General features: G+C 40.2%; 1 protein-coding gene across 2 annotated transcripts; it reads right to left on the bottom strand.

Moving 5' to 3' along the window:
• CYLD (CYLD lysine 63 deubiquitinase) lies at positions 1-24,667 on the bottom strand. Of its 2 annotated transcripts, none has more exons than XM_058034031.1 (17): positions 24,582-24,667; positions 19,332-19,992; positions 17,828-18,130; positions 16,880-16,985; positions 15,734-15,829; positions 14,522-14,638; positions 12,632-13,011; positions 11,041-11,206; positions 10,055-10,196; positions 9,436-9,558; positions 8,052-8,143; positions 6,926-6,992; positions 5,377-5,509; positions 4,863-4,971; positions 3,797-3,915; positions 2,967-3,183; positions 1-1,521 (listed from the first exon to the last, which is right to left on the bottom strand). In XM_058034031.1, the coding sequence occupies exons 2-17, from the start codon at positions 19,836-19,838 to the stop codon at positions 1,337-1,339; spliced, it is 2,862 nt and encodes a 953-aa protein (XP_057890014.1). In that variant the 5' UTR covers positions 19,839-19,992; positions 24,582-24,667; the 3' UTR covers positions 1-1,336. The 2 variants fall into 2 exon arrangements, with proteins under 2 accessions (XP_057890014.1, XP_057890015.1); XM_058034032.1 differs by having other exon boundaries at positions 17,963-18,130.
• Positions 24,668-26,666: the final 1,999 nt, after the last annotated feature.

Genomic DNA, 26,666 nt, shown 5'->3' with positions numbered 1-26,666 from the left:
CTTTTTCAATGTGGCTTTTCCTCTGTTAAATTTGTTATCTCTTCCCTTCTATAGACCTGATCCCAAAAAGGAAGTTTCCATATAAAACAGTTTAAGAGTTGAAAATATACAGTTCATATAGATGCAATTTGTACGACCAGATGTTACTGTATATATATAGCTGCATGTTTGCCAGTAGTGTAGACAGAAGTAGCTAAAAGGCAACTAAAACAACAGTATGTCATTGCAAACAGGAACCAACAGACTTCAAAGTATAATACTTTACATAAACACAGGTTTTGCAGCTTTTCAAGTTAGTTTTCATCAGGTACTTGGTATACAGTAAAACTCTGATCTACCTTTATGTATAGTTTCATCTTTCCAAGCAGAGATTTTTAATATTCTCTTTATAATATTACTAATCCTGAAATGAAGAGTAAGAAGTGTAACATTCCCAGGCAGCAGCTTAATGTACTGTAGAAAATTCAGTTCTATTTACCAAGGACTAGAATTCACTTCAGTAACATTCCCTGAGGCAATCCATGATTTTATTGTTTTGTCCTGGAATCATTTGTGTACAGTTGCTGTTCTGTTCCAGACTGCTTTGTTTCTTTAAAAATAGACACTTAGAAAAAGACATCTGTTAATTTTCATTGCTAATTTTATATTTTAGCAATTATGCTTCCCCTTAATGCCCTCTTCTTTTCCTCTCTTTCCCCTCCAAAAGTTGTAAGTTGACAACACAGCAAGTCTGTGTGCTTGATTTTTGCAAGACAGGGATTCAGATCTTTAAATGAATGTTAATTTTTAGAACTGAAAACAATGTAGTAGATAAGAGAACATAATACGCAATGAGCAGTCTAAAATTTATCTTACTCAAACTGAAGTTATTGTCCCTTTGAGAGAGAAGCTACGGTGCTAAAAAGATCAAGGGTGAGGAGAAAGGGTGGGTGTAGAGAAACAAATGAGAATCATCATCCCTGTCCACAGAAATGCACTGAGCTAGAACACTGTACCCTTACATTCCCAATGGACTAAGGAAATTTCTCCTGATATAATTCCACCTTTAACATTTTAAAAAAGCCTGTGTATCATCAATGCATTTAAAGCTTTTAAGTTTTAGTAACTTAACTTTGTTTATAAAACAAACACACACAAGCACACTTCCTAGAGTGCAAAATGCTTAAATACTTCAGTGACAGAACTCCATATGTAGTTTTTGGAACAGTAAATCCACTGGATGTCATAGTCAACTTCTTCCATTGCCAGCAACGGTTGCATTGAACTACCCAAAACTGCAGCAAACCCAAGAGTGGGTGACTCTGTACTGTCTCCTCAGTCCTGCAGAGATCCTGGTTCATTTGTATAAACTCATTGTTGGACTTTGATACATGCACATGTAAGCATCACAAAGCAGTCTTCGTGCACAGCCTTGGATTTTCCGGGAATCCAGTGAGTGCAATTCTTCTAGAGACATCTTCAGGTATTCACCAACTTCTGGACATGGGGTAACTTGTGGAATGTTAAAGCCATTCTGACCTCCTTTTAAACCATTAGAAAAGAAGGAGAAACAGATTAGGAGAACATCTACATATATTTGCTATTCAAAATGTACTTTCATTACAACAGCATCACCAGTTCTTGAAAACACCTTCTAAAAACTTAAACATGCCAGACTGGACTGCTGCAGGGTAAACACCTATGAGAAGTGTATTGTTCAAGAAATCACTATTAGAATCAGAATATCCTGTAGTGTTTACCAACAAACCACACCAACACAAACACCCCACAAAACCAGAGGGAACTCTGGGTTTTCATTAACACTAAAAACTCTGCATGACTTTAGGAAAGTGACCTGAACACATACCTCACATGCACTGGATTTGTTAATAACATGACAACTGGTAACAGCTGATGAATTTACAAACCATGTCTGTACCTGACATGCACGAATAAGGCATGATTTGCTCCTGGCCATTTTCATAAAACTGAGCAAATTCAAACAACACAAGTATGGACATCCTGCTGTTCCCAGCATAGATTTTCAGCTTATGAAGAAAAGCTGAAGAAAAATATTTGCAATATTAAACCCCCCAAAGAACAGCAGGAGATATTTCCAGCATCTCATATAATCTAAATTCCTGAAATAAAGTGGTTCTTTACAAACATCAGTCATACATATTTCAAGCACTCTGAATGAAGCTTGATTGTCTTCTGGCCATTGTAAGAAAGTGACTTTACTTCTGTAGCAGTACCATTTTCAACACCAGGCAAAACTCTTCTCTCCCTGCCAACTCACACTGTAACAGAGGGGTTCCAGAATACTTCATGCAAAAACTGTTACTATGTATCTGACACTTCATTTATTACTGTTCTTCTTAGGCACCAGAACTACAGAGTCCATATTTAAATGGGATCTGTTTAAAAAGCAGCATCTAAGAAAACAGTTGTTTTACTGACATTTGTATTATTATAGGGTAACAATTTTCCACTGATAACTCTAACGGGATTCAAAGGAATAGCACAGATGTTGTAATGTGTGACTACTTCCTTTATTCTAAAGACAGCTACCATAAGTCATTTAAGAAAAAGTAATTAAAATATTTGTATGCTATCTAATAATCATGTACATCAACTTAAATATAATCGGAAAGTACATTCCTGCAGTTGATTATTTAAAATTGTCTCTGCCTAATTTGCAAAGCATAGAAAAATGTATAGGGAGTCCTACTAGGAAACTTCTGCAGTGACTTCTGTACCATCTAATTACTAAGGTATCTAACTAAGGTGAAATTCAGAATATTCAAATCAGCAGCTGCCATGGAATCAATGCGCTAAGGTAAGGCTGAGCCAAGATCAGTATCCCAGCATCGAGCACGTCCAGTTAAACCACACTAATACCAGCAACACTTTAGGGAAAGAGTCCCTGAAATCTAAACCACAGGTACAAAACTGTAAGAGAAGTGAAGGGGTGAAGGAGAGGTTACCATCCCGGTCTGCCATGCTGTCGAAGAAGAGCCAGGCCGAGTCGTCGCGGCCGTACTTGACGAAGGCCACGTAGTGGCTGGTCTCGATGCACAGCACCGCAAACAGCTCCATCTTCTGCGAGGGGATGCAGCCGTGCCGCCAGTCCCAGTCCGGCAGGTCCTTCGGAAGCGACAGCGGGTTGAATTTGTGACTCTGTCTCTTGGGGTGAAGATGAACCTACAGTTGAAGTGATATTTCAGAAAAGAAAAAACACCCCCGAAGATTATTTGTTTCGGCGGCAGACAAAGCTAAAAAGGACATTACTGCTGAACAGAAGATTAATGGTGTTAGAGAAGGAACTGCAATAACAGCAGCTGACTAAACGTTTCTATTTTTTCCCCACCAGTGTAGTTCAATATTGCCCAGAAAATTCAAATCTAAGGTTAGAACGGAGGTCAGGTTTAGTGCAACAGCTTTCTACTATGCTCAGATTTGAAAACAAGCCGTGATTGACATCTTCATGCAATTGCCAAACAGCAAAACATAGCATTTCTGTCACAAATTTATCAACTCTAACAAGGGAGCATGAACATAAAATTAGATTTAAAACACATGGTTACTACTTCTCCACTGTGTCCAATCCTGGATTTGGCAGATGCCATGCTGATAAACACATTGCAGGAGACTGATCTGTCACCAAAGGAGACACTTCACTTGGTGGGTGGCAGCTACACTGGTGCTGGTGAAGAAGCCTCACTATCTCTTCTGCCTTTCTTTCAGTTACCACAGCATTACCACAGCATTAACCATTTGGGTAAAACCCACATGAATACCAAAGACAAGCACTGACCTGTGTATTGCATGTTTTGCAAAACTGCTTGATTTTGCCAGCAGAAATATCAGTGTCTTCATAACACTCCCTGCACTCGTACATAGCGAGCCCTCTGCAGATACGGCACTGCCTGGGAGCTGCAGAGGCAACAAAGCTGTTAGTCTCCAGGCTGGGGAGGCTTTCACTTTTAACAAAAGGAATATGAAAATGAAGGACAGCTATTACTTTACATGGAGAATGACACTACATATAGTTAAAATGAGATTGCTAATCAAAGAGAAATGTACCAGTCTATTTAACTTCTCTTTGGTGCAGTGTGGATTAAGAGAAAAACATTTACACTGGCAAGTGGCAAAACAAGATGATAAATATCTAGTGTATGAACAAGCAAAAACAGGCTTTTAAATCATGTTAGCTCTCTCTCATCATAGTGGTGTTAGCTCCTACAGCTGTCAATAACCAGGAAAAAAAAACAAACAAGAAAAAAGCATAAGCTGATGGCCAAGACAGTGAGAGAAAAGGCCATGGCAACTTCAGGGATTATTATTCTAAGGAATTTTGGCAGTTTTATTAATTGTTAAATTTAAAACCAGCTGTCCTTCCTTAGTACAATGTGATGAAAAATTCAGTGGATGATCAATGGCAGAAAATTAGGTCACAAAAAGAAGTGACATAATTATGGCTAAAAAATGCACAGCCACAATATACCACAGGTGCACATCCTCATCTCAGGCTCCCTTCCAGCCTAATGAACTAGTGAACAGCTTTGCTGCTAATAACTCAATTTTAAAAACAGTCCCGAAATAAGTTCAGTTATACAGGTACTCAAAACTTAAAGAAACAAAAAAAGAAGTTGTATTCTATATATTATTCTGAATTAGAGCTTCTAATTTACATGAGGGGAAAAAAGCCTTCTACCCAGTAAAATTTCATTTCTCCTCAGTCCAAGCATCTCACACTCTCTTGGTAAATATTCAACAGAAAAAAACCCCAACAGGCCACCAGAAGTATCAGGAATACTTTAACTGTCTTAGTCGGTCTCAGCAACTGTCTTTCATCATACAATGCAATGTTATATACTTACTGTCTTCAAGTAAGTCTGTTATATTCAATTCCAAGGATGGAAAAATTTTATTGAACATTTTGAAGTCTTTTCCAAACCGGGGCATCTGGATAATCAGGCAAGAGGGTGCCTAGGTAAAATGCCAGAATACAATGTAATGAACTTGACATAAATAATTATCTAACTTTGTAGACATTCTTCTAATGCAATAAATATATTCATGTTTTTTAAACTCACAGCCCACTGACAGAGGTATCTCAAAGTATTAGTCCTTAAAACAACTCAACAGCAGCAGCAAAGAAGTTTTCTTCTAGTAATTCTTTACCTAAAGCACTTTGATCTATTCAACCAAAGAATACATCTCATTAAGTGAACCTTAAAATACCTTTGCTACGTAGGCATCTGGATCACTGACACAATATTCCCATTTCCAACATGTCTGCATGTTTTTGCACCAAATCCTATTTTCTCCCATTGCTGAATGGACAGATATTTAGGTATGATCACTTCTAACAAGGCAACTGCTGTCACCAACCTCTGCAAACTTCAAGTTGCTGTTGATGAACGACCACTCCAGTAACTGCTGAATTGTTGGGACTCCAACTTTCTCATTTTTGTCCATAAAAATTTGATAGAAGTAACAGTCTTGTACTTTCTGACCAGCTGATCTAAAAACAGTTTCAAAGGAACAAAAAAACCAAAAAACAGATTCTGAAGCTCTACTGTAATGATGACTGTATCTTCTAGGAAAATAACATCTACATGAAAATAGTGACAAGACATCCTCTCTGCATTGAAATATATTGTGCTTTAAAAAACCCCAAACAAACAACAAAGCCTGACAAAGCCCAGCCCCCTACCCCCAGTAAAAAAGTGCCAGGCAGTCAAGTATTAAGTTTGAATTGATTATGGAAAAATTTAAAGAAACAAAACCAATGCAAATTTCAGAGCATGTTTTAAAAACATATGTCTATGCATGGCTGAACTACCAACTAAGCATCTGCATCAAAAACTCCAAGACAATAAAGCAGCTTTCATTGGAGAGACAATTAGGAGTTTCAGTAATAAAATATCAAATGAAACAACACTAATTATCTTCAGTATGATGGGTTTAATGAAACATTTCCTCTAAATCAGGGTGATATTTACACTGCTTCCTGCAGTGGAAGTCTCACACAGATGGCTAATGCTGCTAGACTTGCTCTATAGTTAGCAGAGAACTCTCCAAAAGGATAATCCAAATTCAAGGCTGTCCAGCTGTAATTGTTAAGACTCCTTCCACACCCAGGCCAGCTCTGAGGCAGATTACCACACAAACTGCCAATGCAAGCCATAGGAAGTAGTCTGGAGAAACTTCTTTATCCTCACCATAAGGGGGAAAAAAAAGGGAAAAAAACCCTTTCCATTAAACACACACCAATTATCCTCTTCAAAAAAAAAGAACCACAACACATTTTGTATAGCTAGGGAGAGGGACACAGGATTAAGCTACCAAATTAAGTATGTTTTGAGGTCAGATGTTCAAAATATAGAAGTATGAAATATCAGTGCTCTCAGATCGTGTTTCTGTTAAATAAACATAACTCTGATATATTTGGAAGGACATCTTCAGATAAGCAATTCAACCTCCTCTGGAAGTACAAAAGAAAGGATATAAAAGATGATGCTCGGGTTGAAGAAATGGTTTTTGCTACTACAGAGAAAAAACATACAGGACTAACTAGCTTCTAATAGTAAAAGAAAACCATTGGGTTGGAGCTGGTTCATCTCAGCATCAAAAATTCCTGGGAACTTTCATCAAATTTGCTATAAACTGTAACCTCCTCCAATCTAGCCAGCATTTAAGCCAAAGTTGCTTTTCAGAGTATTCAGGTGTTGAGAGGGTTCTAAAAGCATGATGCTCAGTGTTACCACTGCTAAGAAAGAAAGAAAGAAAGGAGATTTCTGCATTGCCCTTGAGGAGTTCAGGTATGTGCACACTACACACAAACTCTGCTGCTAAAGCTGAATGTGGAACATGAGTGATGTTCTGTGTATGGCACAGACACAACAAAGCCCTTGAAGGTCAAAGAAATAAGATTCACCTTATTTTCAACAGTGGCTCAACTCTCAGAATATGGTGAAATAAAATATTCAAAAATTCTTCTGGATCTGGAGGCAGGAGAGAAAAGAAGTTTTGTCAGCACGCAAAACCAGACACATTATTCAAGACTCCTTGAAACTGAGGTTTTTAAAATTTTCATAGAAAAAAATAACAGTTGATTTTTACAGCTTTATTATTACCCCAGAAAGATTATGACAAACTAGGAATATTTTCATGACAAACCTCTATTTATTCTTTTAGTGTTAAACGGCCCTAATAAAAGGCACAGGCTCAACAGGGTAACAAAGCTTTCCAGTAAAGTTAAAGATGCTCTGTATTTCAGAGGAATCATTTAGCACCACACATCTTTTCCAGGAGAAATAAAGGCTTTCAAAAGGAAACAGTGAATCTGCAGAGAGCCAGTGAGGAGCAGTGACAGTGACACAAAAGCTACACCATAGTCCCAAGTTCAACTAAACCAGAGACCAAGTTCTCTAACCAAGAATGCAGCACTTCCCAGAGGGCTGCTCTCCCTCACCACAGTTTGCTGGTCTGTGTCTCTCCCTGCCACTAACTGCAGTTAATACTGGTTCCAGCACTCAGTATTTACAAAGAAAGTAGGATTCTCTTGAATAAAAGCAAAACAGTTACATAATACAATGCTAATTAATCAATATATTAAGCAGAAGATCAAGAAGTTGGGAACCGATTTTTCTAACATGATTTGAACATTTTACTCCTTAAAATACTACATAACCATTGTAACAATGAAATGTTGAAGTGCAAAATTTATTCCTCATGGATCAAAGTGACAATTTGAAAGAGGACAAACATCCCAGCCTTATCAGTCTTCTCCACTAACTGCTAGAAGGGAGTTCCAGGGGCACAGGAAGGCACTAAAAGAAATTCAGGCAGTGGAAGACTCCAGAAATGGTTCAGCAGGGGTTCCTTACATAGTTGAGGAAACAGAAAAGACCTTACTAGCAGCCAATGGTCACTCAGATCTCTGCTCAAGACACTACTGCCACAGAAAAATATCTGGGTGCTTTGTTCTGGTTTAATTATGTAGCAAGGTTCCTCAGTCCCTTCATATTAGATGGAAAAGAAAAGCAAACCTCCCCCATTACCTTTTTCCTCTGAAGTGAATCCTGATGCAGCCTCAACTTTTTCAAGTATTTTCCTCAGTTTCATTATTTTTGTAGCACATACATATCCGTATCTAAGACAAACGGGTTTAATAAGCTATTAGCCAGTTTTTGATCAAGTTAGAACAGTAAAAGAAAAGCCAAAACCAAAACCAATCACTTAAAAACTGAAATACAGGTTCTCAAATCCTTATTGAACTGCATACAGTATTTCTTCAAAACTACATGCTGATTTCTTATATTTAATCAGAGTCCTGGTTTTCTTAATGTAGTATAAATTTACTGCAGTACTCAATGTTCTTTTACAACTTCAAGAGCATTTTAATCATCAACTTACCAGGATAACTATTTTCAGATTTGTCAGTTAATTACTTTTGATTTGTTTTCACTCTAATTTGCACAGCTTAATACATCATTTCAGAATGTCACATAACAGCACTGAGGGAGTTGTTAACAAAAAAAAATATTCGATATTTGAGAAAGACACAGAGCTGTACTGCTGACCTAAGAAGTTGAGGCTTTGAGCATTCAGTCTTTTCCCCTAAAGTTTTTCAGCATGATCAGAGGACAGTAAGGCATTCAGCCACCTCAGGCACCTGGGATTTCTGCTACTCAGTGTGCAGCCTGCTATCCTGCCTGTTCCACAGACCCTGGAACACAGCAGGCCAAGCACACAATCCCTGACAAGAGCAAGGCTTCAGAGGCCAACATTTATGTTTATCAAAATAAAAACTTTGTCAGAAATTGTTCAGTGACAGACCACAGGATTTTGGAACTACAACTGCATTATTCACTTATTTGAAAAAAAAATAAGCTTAAGAACAACAACTTTTCATGGAGATTTTTGTTGCACCTCCTTTGCTCATTGTGCCTGAGAAATTACAAAGGTCATATTAAGTTATTTTAATAAAAGTATTTTGGCCATTTGCAGACCACATGTAAAAAGTAATGAAACTTCTGAAGTCCTGTTAAACCTATTGAATTGAGAAACTCCATTTAAAATAACACAAATAATTTTCTTGTCAAGTACAATAGCATTAAAAACACGTAAAGGTGAATGCTGTGAACAAACCTAACTTCTATTTATCAATATTTTTCTATTATTGTACAATACTTGTAAAAATTTTACAATAGCTTTGTGCTGATCCATTTGCAAGTAAGAAACTAGTGAAAATATTTCTTACCAAAAAATGAATAACTCTTTCCAGTTATCACTGATTAAATCTGCTATGAAGAAAAAGTAAAAATACTTAAAAAATACATTGAGTAGCAGCAGATAGCCAAACTTATCAGATTTGCAGTAGGAATGCAAACACTGCAGGATTTCTCTAATTCATGTTAGACTAGAGACCAGTTCTTCACTTACATTCTCAGAGGATTCACAATCTCTGTCCTCAGCAGCTCCTGAGTCTCACTATAATACTCTACATCATTAATTTCTTTAGGTCTGAGTAGCACAGTGTCCAAAACAGAGCTAAAAGAAAACAGGCTACAAAGAAAAAGAGAAGGAAGGTTTGTTTTGACCATTCAGATGCCTGAGCAACATAAGATAAACCAAGCAAAGCCACAGAAGAATTAAATAACTAAACAGACTTAAAAAGAGGCAGTTATGGACAGGGGACACAGCTGCACTAAACAGCAAAGTCCACTCCAACCCAATATTCCTTCTGTAGCAAAGTACAGAACCAGTCACCCAGGCAGGACTCTGCAAAGAGCTCTAAGAGGCAATTCCCTCCCTCCACCCCTGTGCTCTCCTGATCCTTCAACCATCTCCAGGCCAGGGACCCCCTCTGTCCACACAAGCAGATCCACAAGGGCCAGTGCAGAGTGGGCACGAGCAGCACTGCACTGCTGGCACTGGGAGAGCACAGGGACTGCAGCACAGCACACTGGGAGCTGCACAGGAACTCAGACAGTCACTCAAGCAAACATCACATGTTCTGCATTTCTAGCAAGGGATGCCACTATACAAATGATGGACTTACCAGAATAAGGTGGAGTCTAGGTAGCAGGAGTTGTAATGACCCTGGATACCTTTCTTCTTTCCAATCATTGTCTCTAAACCTTCTTTTTCCATTTTTGGAGGAGTGTTTTCTTCTACCACTTCACTTAAGTAACCTCCGAAGGCTGAAATTTTGTTTTTCAAAAGTCACTTTAAACCTCAAATTTTATCCCCCTTGAGATTTTCCTAGTAATATTTTATAGCTAAGCTGCTGCCTTAGTGTAAGCATTCCTTCTCTGGACTAGAACAGCATTTTATCACAGCTGAGACTCACTGTCTTCCAGAGAGTGAACAAGGCCTTACACCCCACACCAGAGTGCTTCAGAAAGCCTGCAGCACTGAATTAATTTTATCCAGTAGGAATGAAGTTCTCTTTTCATTACAAATGCCTTTTTCACACTACCTTACAAGTATCAGACAATTTTCTCTGCTGTTGACCCAGACAACACAATGTGACCCAAGAAATGTAAAATACTTGAAGTTAGGGAAAAAAAGTTTTTCACCACTAACCTCCATCATAAAAATACATGCTTTTCTTTGTTAACATTTAGAGGCTAAAATAATTTGATGTTATAGATTATAGAAAAATAACTGCCTTTATTTATTTTAATGTAATCATACAGTGCTAGAGTTGCAAACACCATTTTCAACAAGATTGTTCATATATTTAAAGAAATGCCATAAAATTATGGGAATTTTTTATGCCGTACCCTTTTAACGTTAGAAGTTGTAAAACATTGTCTTGTTTTAAAGCACAAAGGAATAATTCAAGAATCACTGCATTCTGTACAGGCTGATCTGCTATTTATTAATCTCAATTAAGTAATACCTTAGTATTACTTAAGTTACTTAATTACTTAAGTACAGATTTCCAAGTGCTCAATAAAAGAACTTATTGCAGGAATGAATGAAAGCAAAGCCCTGGCCAGTTCCCAGGTGATAAACAAGAAATAAGCAGAAGCTCAGTACCTAGAGAGTTGCAGCGCTCAATCTGGTTGGAAACAGGCTGGAGTGAGGCAAACCTGGAGTCTGGCCTGCAGCTTTTGAGTTTTACAAAAAGAGCTTTCTTTGGAGCACACGTGAAGTAGCGAGTTCCTTTAAATGTCCCATCCGTGCAGCCTGCACATTCATCTTCCTGAAAATCCAAGTGAGAAGGATTCAGTGTTTTTTTTTATTTCTACAATTCTGCAGTAAGACATTTGACAAAGTATCTACCCACAAGACACCCTTCTGCTACTCTGAAGCGTGATACACACTGTTTCTGCAATTTAGTATCCAAAGCCTCAACTGAGGTGTTGTTTGACTGGATTTATTGAGAAAAATTAAGACTTGCATGCTTCTTTCTTTCTTCGTGCCTAAACTTTCACTACATCCAAAACAAAACAAAAATTCCACCAGAAGCAGCATGGAGGAGGTAGGAGGAGAGACTGTGAATTCAACCTGGTCCAGATTCCTTCTGTAGTTAGAAAGAGCACTTTTTACCAATTAATTGAAATCACTGAGCATGGGATGGTGTGAACAATTTCAGCGTGATTTGGCTGCACAAGAAAAATGCCTGCTTCAAAAAGGTACAAAATGTACATCAAAGAGAGAACACAAACTAGGAGTAAACAACAACAAGCTGTTACCTTTGGGAACAGGATTTAAGGTACATTGCCTGCTTACTAACAACAACTAGGGTTTAATGCAGAAATGCAGGAGTGGCACCCAGGTTAATGCACGACACCCTAAGGAGCAGGCTCAGGATGCCTGTGGCAAGCTATGGCTTCAACTTCACCCTAAACACCCACAAGGATCAGGACTTCTTCGTAACAGCTGGAATTCCAGTCACATTCTCACATCCCTTGCTTATGTTTTACATGATTTTACACTGCTTTATGTAATATGTTATTGAACATTATCCCAAAATAAAGACCCCCCATCTCCCTAACTGTGTACACATTAATTTAACCAATACCCCATCACAAGCATGGCAGCAGCTGCCAGGGAGAGAATGTCAGTACACAACAGCAATTCATGTTTGAGGCAACTGTGGGGTTTTTTAACAAAGAGCCCACAGAAACACATAAAGCACATGGCTGTCAAATCCACAATATCACTACTGTCAATTATCAAAACCAGCCTTACAGCTCTGACAATCATCACTCTGACTGCCTGCTTGCTGATATGCAAACAACAAACAAAAAATTACATTCAACAAAGACTACTACAGATAGAGAATTTTTATATAAAATTCCACTTAAAGGACCTTTAAATTCATTTTTAAATTACAATATCGATAATGTAAGCAAAGGACACTCCTCTAAAGCAAGGAATTGATCAACCCTACAAAATCCTTTGCCCACTGTGATACAAACACATTTCAGATCCTACTAACAGGATAAGGTGTGGGGCAGACATAAAAGTCAGAGCTTATCAAAGAACTTAGCACTAAACAAATCACTTGGCAACCTGTCTGGGCAAATCCCCCTGACTGGCTGCTTTTGCAGCATGTAAAGGCACCAGCTCTGAGAAACAAAACTAGTAATTAGCATTAATGTGAACTAGAATTTCTATTTACCAGTTCCAGTCCTGCTAACACTTCATTTACTCCAGGGGGCTGGCCAATCCAGCGGATTACTCCATAGAAAGGAGGATTTTCTTTAACTTCAGCCAAGGAACCTGCTTCAAGACCATGTGAGTTTCCAACTGGGCTTGCTGCTGATGGACTCTCCTGGGTAGCTGTAGTATTCACATCACCCATGACAGACTGAACAGATAAAGAGAGAGGACTATGTCCCATAGTACCATTAGTACTTGTTGTTTTTGTCAAGCTAAAGGGGAGGGAGTGAAATCTGTTTTCTGTAGACACAGAGTTTGTTAAAGGTGGCTGCAGTGGTGGTGAAGAATGCCCAAATCCAGAAGATGAATCAGTAAGTGATTTTGAAGGGTCTTCAGCAGCTGTTAAAATCAAAACCAAGATGTTAGTAAGTGTTGGGAATTTTTTCTCCTTCTATTAAAAAAGGAAAGACTTGGCTCTCAAACCAGCAACATCTGATGTAACAGGTGGGAAGCACTAACAGCTGGGGACATTTCATTTAGGAAGACTTTTGTCACTTGGCAACACTGGAGACACAGAACTGACTGAGCAGACACTGCTGCAGTCTCACCACTTTTACCACAAGCAACAGAAATGAACAGCACAGAGAAAGGAGATGTTAGAAACTACAGAAAGGTTTAGTATCTTTTTTTTCACCATCACATGAGACTTCTTCTTTGAACATGAGTTAACAGCCCCAAGGATTATGACTGTAGGGGGCAAGACTAGAAAGAGCTCACTGGTCATTGTGACTGAGGAAATTATTTGGTTCACAGCTTGTATATATATAAATAATTGCTTGCAGATATGATTTGCAAATGGAAAAGTGCTTATTCCACTGACTTTATCACAACATACTTTTGTTCTAAAACAGGGAATCTATCAGTGTCTACAAAGAATAAAGGACTTAAACATGTCATGAGCAATGCTGTGCCTGACAAAAGACATCACAACTACATGAAACAGCACAAGCACTCTGTGTCTTCTCCCATCTCTCTACATAGACACAGAATACCCTGAATTGGAAGGGTCTCTAATACACAACTGGTAATTACAGAACAAAAGCCTGTTCACCTTCACCCATTCTCCCCATGCTGTTTCATTAAATGAAGTTAATGTCTTAAAAACATTAAGAAGACATCTGTTACAGAACCAAGAACAATTTTAACCCGTTTTCTTTTGTGCTTCAAAGAATTCAGATGCTACTGCTTCTACAGGTTTCTGGTGCAACTTAACAGTTACATTAGTATTTACTCCTTCAGTCATTAAGCCAGTTAGCCACACTTTTCTAAAGTTTACCAGGAAAAAGAAAAATAGGTCTGCAAGCATATCAGGATCTATAGATCCTTCAAGTATGTGCACTTTTAAAAACAAAAAGAGAGATTTTACAGAAATAAATTTTTAAAAATACAGAAAAAACCCACATATACTTCGATAATTTCCCTGCTCTCACTTCCAGACTGATTAGCTGGCATGGCACAATATTACAGTTCCCTTGGACCTGTAACACAGCTACAAAGACAGGCAAAAATACAATTACTGTGTACACTCAGCTACAAGGAATGCTTCTTGTCTTCCATCCCAGCCTCAGCTTTTATTTTGCCTGTGAGACACGTGCATTCCCAGAGAGCTGCATGTGAATTGCCAAGAACAATCTCCTACATGCAGAATAAAACCACAGGCCACACCAAGACAGAGAACATTTTCACAGGAGTTTCAAGATGCTTTTTGTGATGTAGAATGTATGCCACTATGACAACACAATTGTTTTCCATTTAATCTCATCTTTGTTCTATTTGAAGAAGATAATACACTCTAGTTTTGTTTTCTGGGTTTTTAAAATTAATGTATAAAAAACTATCCTCTCTTTACCTTCATCCATATACCATGGGGACTTTGTTTTTGTTTGAGGCTGAGAGTCAACTGATGAGCCATTTAATGTGTAGAAGACTTCAGATCTGCTTCTATTTCCAGGTTCAGAGGTAGATCCTGGAAAACAACATACTTTATAATCTCTATTTACTAAAAGTCATCTATGCTCTTATTTCATCATATAAATTTGTTAGTACACTTTCAAGAAGACACAACTTCCACAAAGGAGCAAACACAGGCTAACACAGTTCTACCCTTACAACAAGGCAGAAGTCTACACCAAACCAAAACACACTCTGAGCTGAAATCTCACCCACCAAGGGGAAAAGAAGCCAGAAAACTCCTCTCAATAGCAAATTTTTCATGATTATAAATTATGAATATAAGAAGGTATTTGCAATACAGCTGGCTTAAAGCACCAAAATTTCACAGTAGGCAAATAAATTACTGAAGATCATCTGTGCCAGCATCCAATGCCAGGTAAAATGACAACTTACAGAATATACTGTCATTAGTATTGTACTACCCAATGTAGACACTAGTAAAATCAAGAGACACTGAATTTTGATTTTTGCCTTAAAATAAAAAAAAAATTTAAAATTGCTTCTCTTTCAGTTTGTTTGTTTGTTTTCCCCAGGAGGGTTTTCAGACTTGAACAATAAACAGAGTCAAGGAAGTTTATATTTTGTGAATTCAATTCTGGTTTTGAATCACAGCAAAATTAATACAGTCATTATTAAGGAGATCTGCTCCTGAGATAAAAATTTTGAAGTTACTAGTTCTGCAAGAAGACAACACCAACCTGTATTTATTAAAAACCAAACCAAAACAATAAATACACACCACACTTCCAGAGCAAGCAAATGCAGCCCTGACCTGGTAATACTAGACAAGACAACTGGGTAATATGGTCAAGAATTTTTGCTAAACCTCAAATTCTTTTCCATGAAAATGAAAGCAATTTGAGCAATCTTAACTTAAACTGTCTATCACCTCCATAATGATTAAATTCATAATAATATTCCAGAGAAATTTAACTTTTAAGTACGGTTGGACTCGATCTCAAAGGTCTCTGCCAACCTTGGTGATTCTGTGATGATTCCTGACACATAACTGAAATAATACACCAACTGATAGAAAAGACAATACTTTCTTGTAAGCAACAAAATTTTGTAATCTTACAAAAGTAAAAAAAAACATTTCCATACATACCTATAGCCTTTGGCTTACTATGATTGAACAAGCCTTTGTCTCCACTTCTTGAGGTATAGGCAAGCTTGGGAGGTCTCCTGTCCTGTGACACAGTCTCTAAGACATGGCACATGAAGAGAGTATTAGCTTCCCTTTGCTATGCTTTCACTGTGTTACACAAAGCTCACCTCAAAACTGAACAAAGCTCTGCTATCATAAGCTTTAACACTGAGCAGAACAAAGCCTTGTTTGGCACAAGAACAACATTTTGTGTGTATACAATCTGCTTTTATCACATCAGCAACTGCTTGCTGCAAAGTCTACCATTACTTCTTGAACACATCAAATAGGTTGACTTCACATCCTTTAATGTAGTTATGTATTTCCATTATGGGAAATAGATACAAGAATTTTTAAGATTTTTTCTATGAACACATCTATAATAAATACTCTTTTCAAAAAATGGAGAAGTCCCTGTGAATTCTTCAGAGAAAAGCAGAAAATTTGAGCAAAAACATGCGTATCAACTAAACCAGCAAGTAGGAGGCAGACATAAGAAAAGTCAGTCAAACTGAAGTGTGAGAGCAACAATTACAGACTACAGACTCATTAGAACCTGCCTAGAGACAGTGCCCAAACAAAAGTCTCATACAAACTTTTCTTTCTTCAGAAAAGGAATCAGGAACTGTAGCTGTTACAAGTTAACACTAGTCAGTGCATCACTGCAGTGAATTTTTTCCACAATCTTGACAGGCATTTCCAAGCATTTATTCCCAGAATGCATACATAATCCTGTCAACACCTTCCAAGCACATAAAGAACAACTTTCTGATTAAGATATTTGAAACCCCGGAGTAAATTGAACAACAGTCCATAGAAAAGATTCCCACTACAGACACTCACATATTCAAGAAGATTACACACTGCAGAGTATTGTAAATACTATACAATTTGACAGGAATTTTCTTCAGTATTAAAGCTTTTCTACTAGTGAGGCTGTAACCCAAAGGAGGGCAATACTGAAGAGAAATGTAACAGAAGGTAATTAAAGTGAACTTAGGAAATGAATTCTGCAGTATTGTTTTAATCATGTAACTGTGCCTAGGTGGAGGATGTTATCCTAGACGTTATCAAAGTCTGCCTTCTGGTTAAGAAAGCAGGGCATACCTGGAATAACATCATTGATATGCAAAAGAAGTGTACTTTCAACACTTGCAAAACTGCACAGCTGTATTCCATTATATCTTCCATCCCAGTTTCCAATCGGATTATCCTAAAAATAGAAAAACACATTACATATATCCCAAAAGAAGATTTACATCATACTGAGAACACACAGAATTAAAACATTTAACAACATCTACTTTTTCCTGCAACTAATTTTGTATTTAGAACAGCCAAACATTACAGTCTTTAAAGGCAAAAGCTTATAACATTATCTCTTGAGAAACAGCTCCTACTTTAACAAGCATTTTTCTTCTAAAAAACATTATTGATAAACAAGCTAGAGCAATTCCAGTGCATTTTTAGGAAACAGGTAATGCAACCAAGAAAATGGAAGCATTTAAGCTACAAAACCAGATCAATCTTGAAATACCAAAAATTTTAAAGCTGTTCATTTTAAGAAATTCATGTTGCTACAAATAATTTTTAATTACAAGCTTCACATTTTCTTGAAAGATCATTTTTGTCCTTGCAACTCACACTTTTAAGGTAGAACTAAATCAAACAAAACAGCTACATGAAAAAAAGCTTTAAAAAATGGCTAACAAAAGAAAAAGACACTCAGCCTACTTTTTTAACAGGCAGAACAAAGCCAGTCTCACAAGACAAACACTTGACTCCATGACTGACACCTAGCATGGCAAGTAGCTCAGTGGAGGCTCCTCAGAGTAAGCAGAGTATTTTGCCTGAACTGCTCAGCATCAAATACAACACCATTTACCTGATGCCAAGAAAATTACCACCAAATGCATCTTTGAACACAGTGTTTCTTTCCCATTTTAGGTCAGCCTCCGCTGAAGTAGCTTGTGGGTAATGTTTCTTCTTCTACGTGCATGTCATTCACTAGCTAACACACATGCAGAAGTTATTAAAGTCAGATTATTTTCTTACCATGTCCACTCCAACAACGTATCCTAAACTTTCGTTTCCTGGTAAGACATCACAGAATATAACTGTGCCATACTCTATACTCTCTCCTATCTTCAGAGAAACCCTGGAGTTGATCTCCAGAGGAGGAAGTTCTACCTGCATTGTGTCAACTGGAGCTGCATAGTCACTTTCCAGTTCATTGTCATCATCTTCCACCAGCTCCAGTTTGTCCAAAGCAACAAAAACCCCACAATCCTCATCACATCTGAAAAGCTGCTTGCCTTGGTACTGCCCATCAGTAAAGCCCTGACCACGACCTTCTTCCTAAGGGTCAGAGAAAGAAGAAAATTAAGAAAAAAAAGAGATAAAAAACCAATCATGAATTTTGTGAAAAACAGACTACTAATAAAGCAGTAACACAATTCAGTGTTCTGGATAAACTGCACTAAGAATTTGCCTGATGCACTATCATTATTGAGAGAATTGAATCTGTGGCAAATATACAAACTGTCTATCTTCAGGGAATAAAGAGCAAGATGTCACTAGACTAGAGAGTGGCTGCAGGCAGAAGCCTTTACACTCAGAGAAGCTTGTTTTCTTCAGGTGCAAATTTTGCTTCAATCATCAAATTCTTGCCATATCAAGACAAGACTACTTCATACTAGACATAATGCTAAGTATTCAAAAATTCCACTTAAATGCCATATAAAGTGAGATGATTTTCAGAAACACTCGGGCCTGATATTCCCTGAGGTTCTTTCTCAGGGGGAATTACAAAGAGTTCAGGAAAAGTTTAAAGAGTACTTTGAAAATTATACTTCTACAACAAGAGAAAAACTCTCCTCAACCTAATTCTTCAATAGCTTATGGTTGGCATTAATTTTGCAGAAATATCTCACAAGGAGCACAGAACAGATACATTGCCTATTTTAACTAGTTGCCATTGGACTTTTAGGGATCACCAAAAACAGCAGCCCTGAAGTCCAACCCTGCATTTACTGACTGTATCCTGACACAGGCAAACAAAGCACTCAACAGAAATCTGAGAGCCAGATATCCACCATGAGAGGGCTGTACATATTTTTGCCCAGAGAAGTTGTGGATGCTCCATCCATGGCAGTGCTCCAGGCCAGGATGGATGGAGCTCTGGGGAACCTGGTCTGGTGGAAGGTGTCCCTGACCTAACAAGGGGTTTGGGACTGGATGATATTTAAGGTCTCTTCCAAGCCAAACCATTCCACAACTCTATGAATTAAATTTTTCTGGGCTAGAGGACTCAGAGTATGTTCAAGTCTTTCTGCCAGCCCCTGCACCACATCAAGCTTGACTTAACATGGAGATTACAAGCCTGATGTGATATGGCACATTCACATAAAAGTACTTATGAGAAGACTAAAAGTAATGGATTTTAGGGGTAATATGCTTCTAGGAAAAAAAATTATTAGGACTTTCTCTTTTTACTGAAGACACAATTTAGCTCACCTCATAAAGTATATCAGATACCACCCCTTAGCAAGTCACTTACCAGCAACTCTACTCCAAAGTATATCCCTGTGAGGGACCTTTCTTGCATTAAGGGTCCCCTGAAGCGAACAACTCCAGGATATTTCTCATCCCCTGATCTCAGCTGCACTCTGACAGGAGAGCCAATATCTATCTGCACTCCTTTAGCTAACCTGCTTTTGCTCTTAAACAAACTGTATCTTTCCTCACAGTTAGTAATAGCCAGAAGCAACTCAGCTAGTTTTTCATTAATTTCTATAACATCCTTCTCATCCACAAACAAGATTGCATGAGGTTGTTCCAGAATCTTTAATCCAATCTGCAGTTTCTTGCCTTTACATGGAATATTTCTGGAGTGTGCCACAGAAGAACGGTCTTGAAAAAACTGCCCAATGCTACCTTTGGGCACTTTCAAGAGCTTTTGAGTCTGCTTGTCTATGACACTGCATTCTTGGAGAAGCAAGTAAAAGATCCTCTCTTCCCAAAAGGATGAACTTGCTTTTTCTTGACTCCATAAGCCTGAATTCATTGTGATTAGAACTTTAAAAGCTGGACAAAAGTCTTCAAGAAAAATAAGCTCTTGGTTTATGTGCAGTGATCTTTTCAAATTCTACTGGAGGGTCCAATCTTTTTGAAACAATGCAATATTCATTTTGCAAAGAAACACAATCAGAGCAGGAAGCCTAGAATAAAAAAGAAAAGAAAAAAGAGACAAAATTGAATTGGGTAAGCACAGCTAGCCTTAAGTAAAACATAAAACAATTTAAATCTGTGACCAACTCATTCCTCATACAGATCAGAGTTCAGCAAAATGCAAGGCAGTGACCACAGTCCCAGAACAGCCACTGTGCTGCTGATCATGGACAGACCCATTTATCCATTTCTGCTCCTTATTGCAGTGTACTGCATTTCCTTCTTTAGTTCCCTGTGAAAAAAGGGTTGTGGAAAACATGTAATGAAATGCAGAAAAAAGAAAATACACCTAAGTGAAAGCAAAAAGAAAACTTAAGTGCAAATGAACATAAATAAACAACCTGTTCTATTTACAAACAGCATTTTAATGAAACTTTCCACTATAAAGCTCTTTTCCCATGCTTAGTGACTACTTATTTCTGACAAAGTGTACTGCATCTGTCATCCTGCATAACATTTTGATTTAGTGAAGCAGAAAATTGTGTTGACAAAATAGAGCAGCACAAAATGGGAACTTTAGTAATTTATAACAGCCATTTCTTTAATAGAAATGGACAGTCCCAGTAATATGCAATATATGAAAACCAAATTGTGTCAGCATTGCAACAGGAAAGTCACAGAAAAAAAATGGAGACTCATTTTTATCATTCTAGAAAGATAATTCACTTCAACAAAGTAAGAAATACTTTCAGTTATTAAAATACCATGGAGCAAACATCTTATTAAACATCATCTTTAGAAAACTACAATTCACAACTAATAAAAAGAACAACTTGAAAGTACTTCTTTGTGCATGTGTGTCAATAGTTTTGATCACAGTGGATACATGAAGAAAGATGTGCAGTACCTTAGCAGGATTTGTTCTTCTAAAGATGACAGCAAAGGGCAGTGTGCAAGTTCAAAATGTATTGTCATGTAAATGCTCCTGTTCCCAGTCTGTGATGCCACAGTTTTATTCAGTTAAAGGACAATCTCAATGACTGTTTATATCTAAAGACAAATAATCTTTGTACTTGTGCCTAGGTACCCTATTTCTCCACAGCTTTTCTCTGATGGCATTCAAATAGCACAAAATCTATTGCAATTTCTCCTACCCTGTCTAAAACCAGTCTCAGAAGCCATTGGAAAGCAATGAAATCCAGCAGGCCTATGATTATTTCCCTCCTCTTTTTAAACAGAGTTTAACAAAACTCAAAGAAAAGCAGCAGCTAGAGACAACCTGGAACTTGGGCAAAGCCTCCTCTTTCAGTGCCTGGGACCTCACACAGTGCTGTGCTGCCCTGCGAGGCTCCTGTACCCAGCAGAGATGTGACACGTGGGTGGCAGTGTCACCTCCCCACTGCAGCAGCAGCTCCCAGGAGTGGGATCTCAGCACCTCAGGACTGATGTGCAGAGTGACCGAGAGCACCCTTGGGGGGCTCAGGAGTCCTGGAATGTTGCCAGAAGTGTCTGGTGGCTGGACTTTGATCCTGCACGGGGGATGACACCTGTATGAGGATGGGAGGATTTCACTGGGGTAAATGGTGAAGGGATAATTTAATTAGAGTGTGAAACACAGGGTTTAGGATTTCTGTACAGGGGGGTCTAAAGAAGTAAGATGGAGGAATTGGAGCGTGTCCTGTCCTTCTTCTTCTTCTTGGCCTCCATCTTCTGTGGTGATGGTGGCACTTTGGGATTGGTTATTACTAAAGGTGTACTGGTCAATAAGGGTAAAAGGTATTGGGGGAAATAGGTAAATATTGTATATGTAGTTTTGAGTATAAAGATGAGTGACCGCCCCGAGGGCTCTCAGTGTGCTCATGGCTGGCTGCTGTGCAGACCTCTGTCGGGCCGAGAGAAAATCTTGTAGATAAATAACTAATAAACACTGAAAACCGAGAAAAAACCTGAAGCCTCTTCTTGTCCTTTGGAGCGCGGGCTGCCCAAGGCCACCCCGAGCCTTCCCAGGTCATTAAAACAGCCGAGAAACCGACACCCAGGAGTTCCCATGTGCCAGGAAACAGCACCTGAGGGGCAGGAGCCAGGCACTTCCACACCTCACTGAGGGACAGGCTGGCACACCATCCATGTGCTCCCAAGCTAAAAGGATTTTTCCTCACTTTCCTTTGACACACATAAATGGGCTTTCATGTGTGTTAATGACTAACAAACAGATAGTGTGAGCATGGGATTGAAACAGTTTATGTGGAAACTGATGAAGAACACAGCAAGATTCCCCCCTCCTGCCCCACATGAAAACATGATTAAATAACCATTAGTTTTTGTAAGTCTACTCAGATAATAAGTTTCATACAAGTTCTCAGTAGTTTTCTCCCTTTACTTTTTCACACAAGAGGGTAAAAACCCTATCTTGTTTTCCATAGCTCCATTTTATGTTCTCAAGAATATTTATGTTCTTTCAAGAGCTGATACACTTCACTTGCCTTTTTTTTTTTTTTTGAGCCACTCCACAAAGTTTCACAATCCCCAGGAGATTGCAAACAAGTATCTCCAACATTACAGGGATCCTGATCTTCCCTACTTCATTTACACAAATAATTAATTTTAGTAAGTATGCATGGAATAATCTATTAAAAAAGAAAGTCTGTTCAACAGCTTAAAAAAGATAAATTTATCTTTTTTAAATAAGCTTTATCATATCTATTTTATAATAAGTATATCTTGGTTGCAAGTCCATGGCAGCAACAAGACAATCTTCACATGTTTAGTAGTAAATAATTCAGCCTGAAAACTTGTCAACAGCTGCATTTAGATTATGTAATAACTTTATGTGGTGCGTGGTCAGTCTTTAAAGCCCTGTTACCCACAGAAATGCTACTAAACCCACTGGCTATAGTACCAAAAGGCTTTTCTTTATTAAAGAGTTCATTATCACTATTAAAAAATGCCTTCCTTTAAAAACTTATCTACAACCACTGTCCCACACAGCTTTAAAAGCCAAATACTCTTCTTTTAGAACAATACAAGTGATAAATTAGTTCTTTTAAGAGTACAGAAAAGCTTCTTAAAAGGACATTAGGTTTTGCCAATGTATCAAAAATACATTTACATACACCACTCATTTTAGGATTACTCTTACAGCCATTTTCCATGGAATTCTGTGAGTAAAGAAAAATCTCTGCTGAACAAACAGCATAGTCATAGCAGACTGTGACCAGAACAAACTATTAGACCACTGTATGATCAACTTGGGAACCAAGCACCTTAATCCTTAGCACAAAGCCATCACTGCACTGCACAACACACCAGCAGCTACAAGACCTGTGCAAACCCAAGAGAACTTGGCCACCAACAGGGACAATTTAAGCGTCAGAGCCTGCTCAGCTGCAAACTTCTATTCCACCCACTACCTGAAATTTTTCATGCTCAAAACTTCACGGAGAAACAGGAAAAACACAATTATGACTGCAACCCTACATACTTTGGAAGGAAAAAACATTTTAAAAATTGTCAGGAGTAGGCCATAAGCTACCTAACTTCAAAGCTTCCCTAATTTCCATTATTCCTCACTTGTGAGTCACTGTTGTCACTACAGAGACATCTCATCAGAGTAAGTTTGTTCTGAAATTCAAGACCTCTGTTCCTACCCTGAAGGAGCCCTAGATGAACTATATTAAGATGATGAAACCAGCTATCAAGTTTCAGAATGAGCACACGTCTGTGGCTCTGATTCAGAGCATAAAATGAAAAGGCTAAAATAAACTGTACAGTTTCTTTTAAAAACTGACACTTAAATACCAAAAATAATCAAACCTGCTAAGATGCAAAGTTCTGCTCTTCAACAGCCCAAAACCAATTTCCATGGGAAGGTTAAAACTAGAAGCAAGGAAATTTACGTGCAGCTCTGTGCACAGAATTACACGTCGGCAATACAAGCCATGAGTGGAAGAAATAGAAACTCCAAACAGCGGTGGAAACAATGTAATACAAAGACGTTCATACTGGTAGCATGATTCCTAAAAGAAAACACGTTGTGCTCGGCGTTATAAATCTGATACAAATAATCCCCGTGAGAGGAAGAACAGGACTCATTCCCACAGGCCAGAATGCTGTGGCGTTCCAGATTCACCAATGCGGCCGCTGTGCAGACACCCCGGGCCAGCCCTCCCCAAAAACAGAAACACGTGTGCTCAGCTTCCGAAATTACACCGAATATCGCATTTCACCGCTTCTCTCAGGACTGCTTCATGGCAGGGCACGGCCTGAGACCCGCCAGGCTCCGTGCAAGGCTCAGCTCTGCAGGACAATGATCCTCCCCCGCCCAACCGGAGCATCTTCTCCGCTCCCCGGGCGGCTCCGCGCAGGACGGGCCAGGAAAGTCCCGAAACTCCTCTGGAGCGGCCCGGGGATCGAGGCTGTGCTGGCGGAAAGGCCCAGCAGGGCCCGGCAAGAGCGGAGACACCGCCAGCCCGGCCCAGCCCGGCCCCGCCGCTGGGCTCGGCTCCCTCAGCACCGCAGGGGCGGCAGCGGCGGCCCACGGGGACCGCCCGCGGAGCAGCCCGGAGCGCGGCCTGAGCAGGCGGCTGCGCCCCAGCCTGACAGCGCCCAGCGACGTCCCGCGGCCCCGCTCGCTCCTCACCTCCTCCTGCCCGGCCCGGGCTGCGCCTCCCTCCCGCCCGCCCGCGGGTCCGCCCCGGGGCCTCAGGCGCCGGGAGCCGCGCCGGCCCGGCCCTCTCCGCGCTGCCCCATCGCCGCCGCGGCCGCGCAGTGAGCGCCCGCACACCCGCTCCTGCTGCCCCGGCGGGCCCGCCCCCTCGGCCCTCCGCCGCGCCCTCCGCCAATCACAGCGCGCCGGGGCTAGGGCTGCGCAGCGCTATTGGCGACGAGCGCCGCCAGTCACCAGCGGATTCGGGGGTTTCCAGCGCATCGCGCTTGTATGAGCCGCAGGGGAGGAGGCGGATGGCGGAACACTCCCCCTGGAGGGCGCCGATTGGTCGCTCAGGGCGGGAGGGCGGGACTTCTGGCACACCGGAGACGCTAATTGGATGGCGCGCGCGTGCCCCCAGGGGCGGGGCGGGCGCTGCGCTCCTGTATTGGTGTGTGTGCCACGCCCCGCTCCGGGCCCGCGCGGGGGCGGCGCTGCCTGAGGGCTCCGCGGCCTGAGGGCTCCGGTGTTCGCGGCCGCTCCGCCCCGAACGAGCCCGCCCTGCGAAGGGACACGCCCGCGTCCTGCGCCGAGTCCTGAGCCGGCGTCGCTGGTCGTTGTCCTCGATGCGCGCAGCACGTGGGGCGGGACAGACGCTTCTCAGAGGCGGCACAGACATCGTGGTGCGGTCCGGAGCCTCCCCGGGCCGGGAGCGCAGCCCCGGCGGGGTTAGCGGCAGGCCGTCCGTGTGCGCTGAGGGGAGCCAGGAGCGGACCAGCCGTGCTGGGGCACGAGGGGCCGGTGCCCCTGCACAGCCCGGACCGTGCCGTGAGCCCGGCGTGGTTCCGAGCGTTCATCCCGCTGCAGCCGCGGCCGCTCCTGCCCCACAGCCGGCTCACGGATGTCCGGCTTAGGTCTGGCTTCAATACCCGCTTCTGAAATATTTTTACTGCCAAGAAATTTAAGTAATGCTGCTGAATATTTAATGTAATAAAAGCCAAATGTGGTTCCTCTTTACCCGACCTACTTTAGATTGTGCCTGTCATCTGAATGCTGCGCTATTCTATCCACTTAGCAACTTCCACTGCTCCACTTATTCTATCCGCTGCTGTTTATAGATAGTGAGCTCTGCTTAAATTATGAATGAGAGAATGAGCTCTGCTAGAGAAGGGAGTTTCTCAACAGGACAGTTAGGTTTAAAAACTCCATTTACACATTCAGCATTTCAGAAAAACATTTATTTTAAAGAAGGTATGTTTTTATTCATGTAGGATTCTAAACTAGTGCTTTAAATTTCATTTGAAAATATTTCCAAAGTTTTGCACTTTTAGAAGTGGACTTCCTACAAAGAAGCATCTTTTAAGGATATAGCATTTGATCATGTACCTCAGGAGGTTACAGTAATATTGGCATATAAATAAGCACTTTCCTGGTTTCTTAGCATCTGTAGCAATCCCTTAACATATGTTTTTATGTAATTTAGTAACGTGCAGTTCAGCATTTGCTAAAAGCTGTTCCAGTTCCCCTGTTCCCTATAGCTCAGAATCCAGAGACAGTCAGTGAGCAGATCCAATGCACCCCAGATCAGGCTGGAGTGCCCATTTCTAAGTTCTGAAGCACTCTGAGTCACTACTGAGGATTTTGCCAGGAAGATGGGAGGGCAGAACAGGGGGTCTTATTTGTTTGGGTATGTGCAGGATGGAAAGGACACAGACACCAGCAGGAGTTTTTTGGGAACTCCCGAGGGAGCAATGAGATTCCATCTGCTGTGGAATGAATGCTCACACTAATCATTCCCCCTAGTTCTTTCAAAGAAAAATTGCATTTCAAAGCCTCATTTAATTTTTAAACAATAAATAACATTGAAAATATATTATATTAAACAATATGCTAAGATTTATGCCTTCCTGATTTTGCAGAAGAGTGCAGAGTAACCCCAAGTCATGCTCTGCTGATCCTCAAGGTGGCTATCTACACACAGCTGCTGCAGCCTCTGCTCCTGGAGCTGCCTTTGTGCTACTGCAAACTGCATTAACACGTCTGCTCGAAGTCCTCTTATCCCAAATTTCACTATGTTTA

Source organism: Melospiza georgiana, chromosome 14, assembly GCF_028018845.1.
Source record: "Melospiza georgiana isolate bMelGeo1 chromosome 14, bMelGeo1.pri, whole genome shotgun sequence".
Lineage (NCBI taxonomy): Eukaryota > Metazoa > Chordata > Aves > Passeriformes > Passerellidae > Melospiza > Melospiza georgiana.
This window is presented reverse-complemented; position numbering and strand designations above follow the sequence as displayed.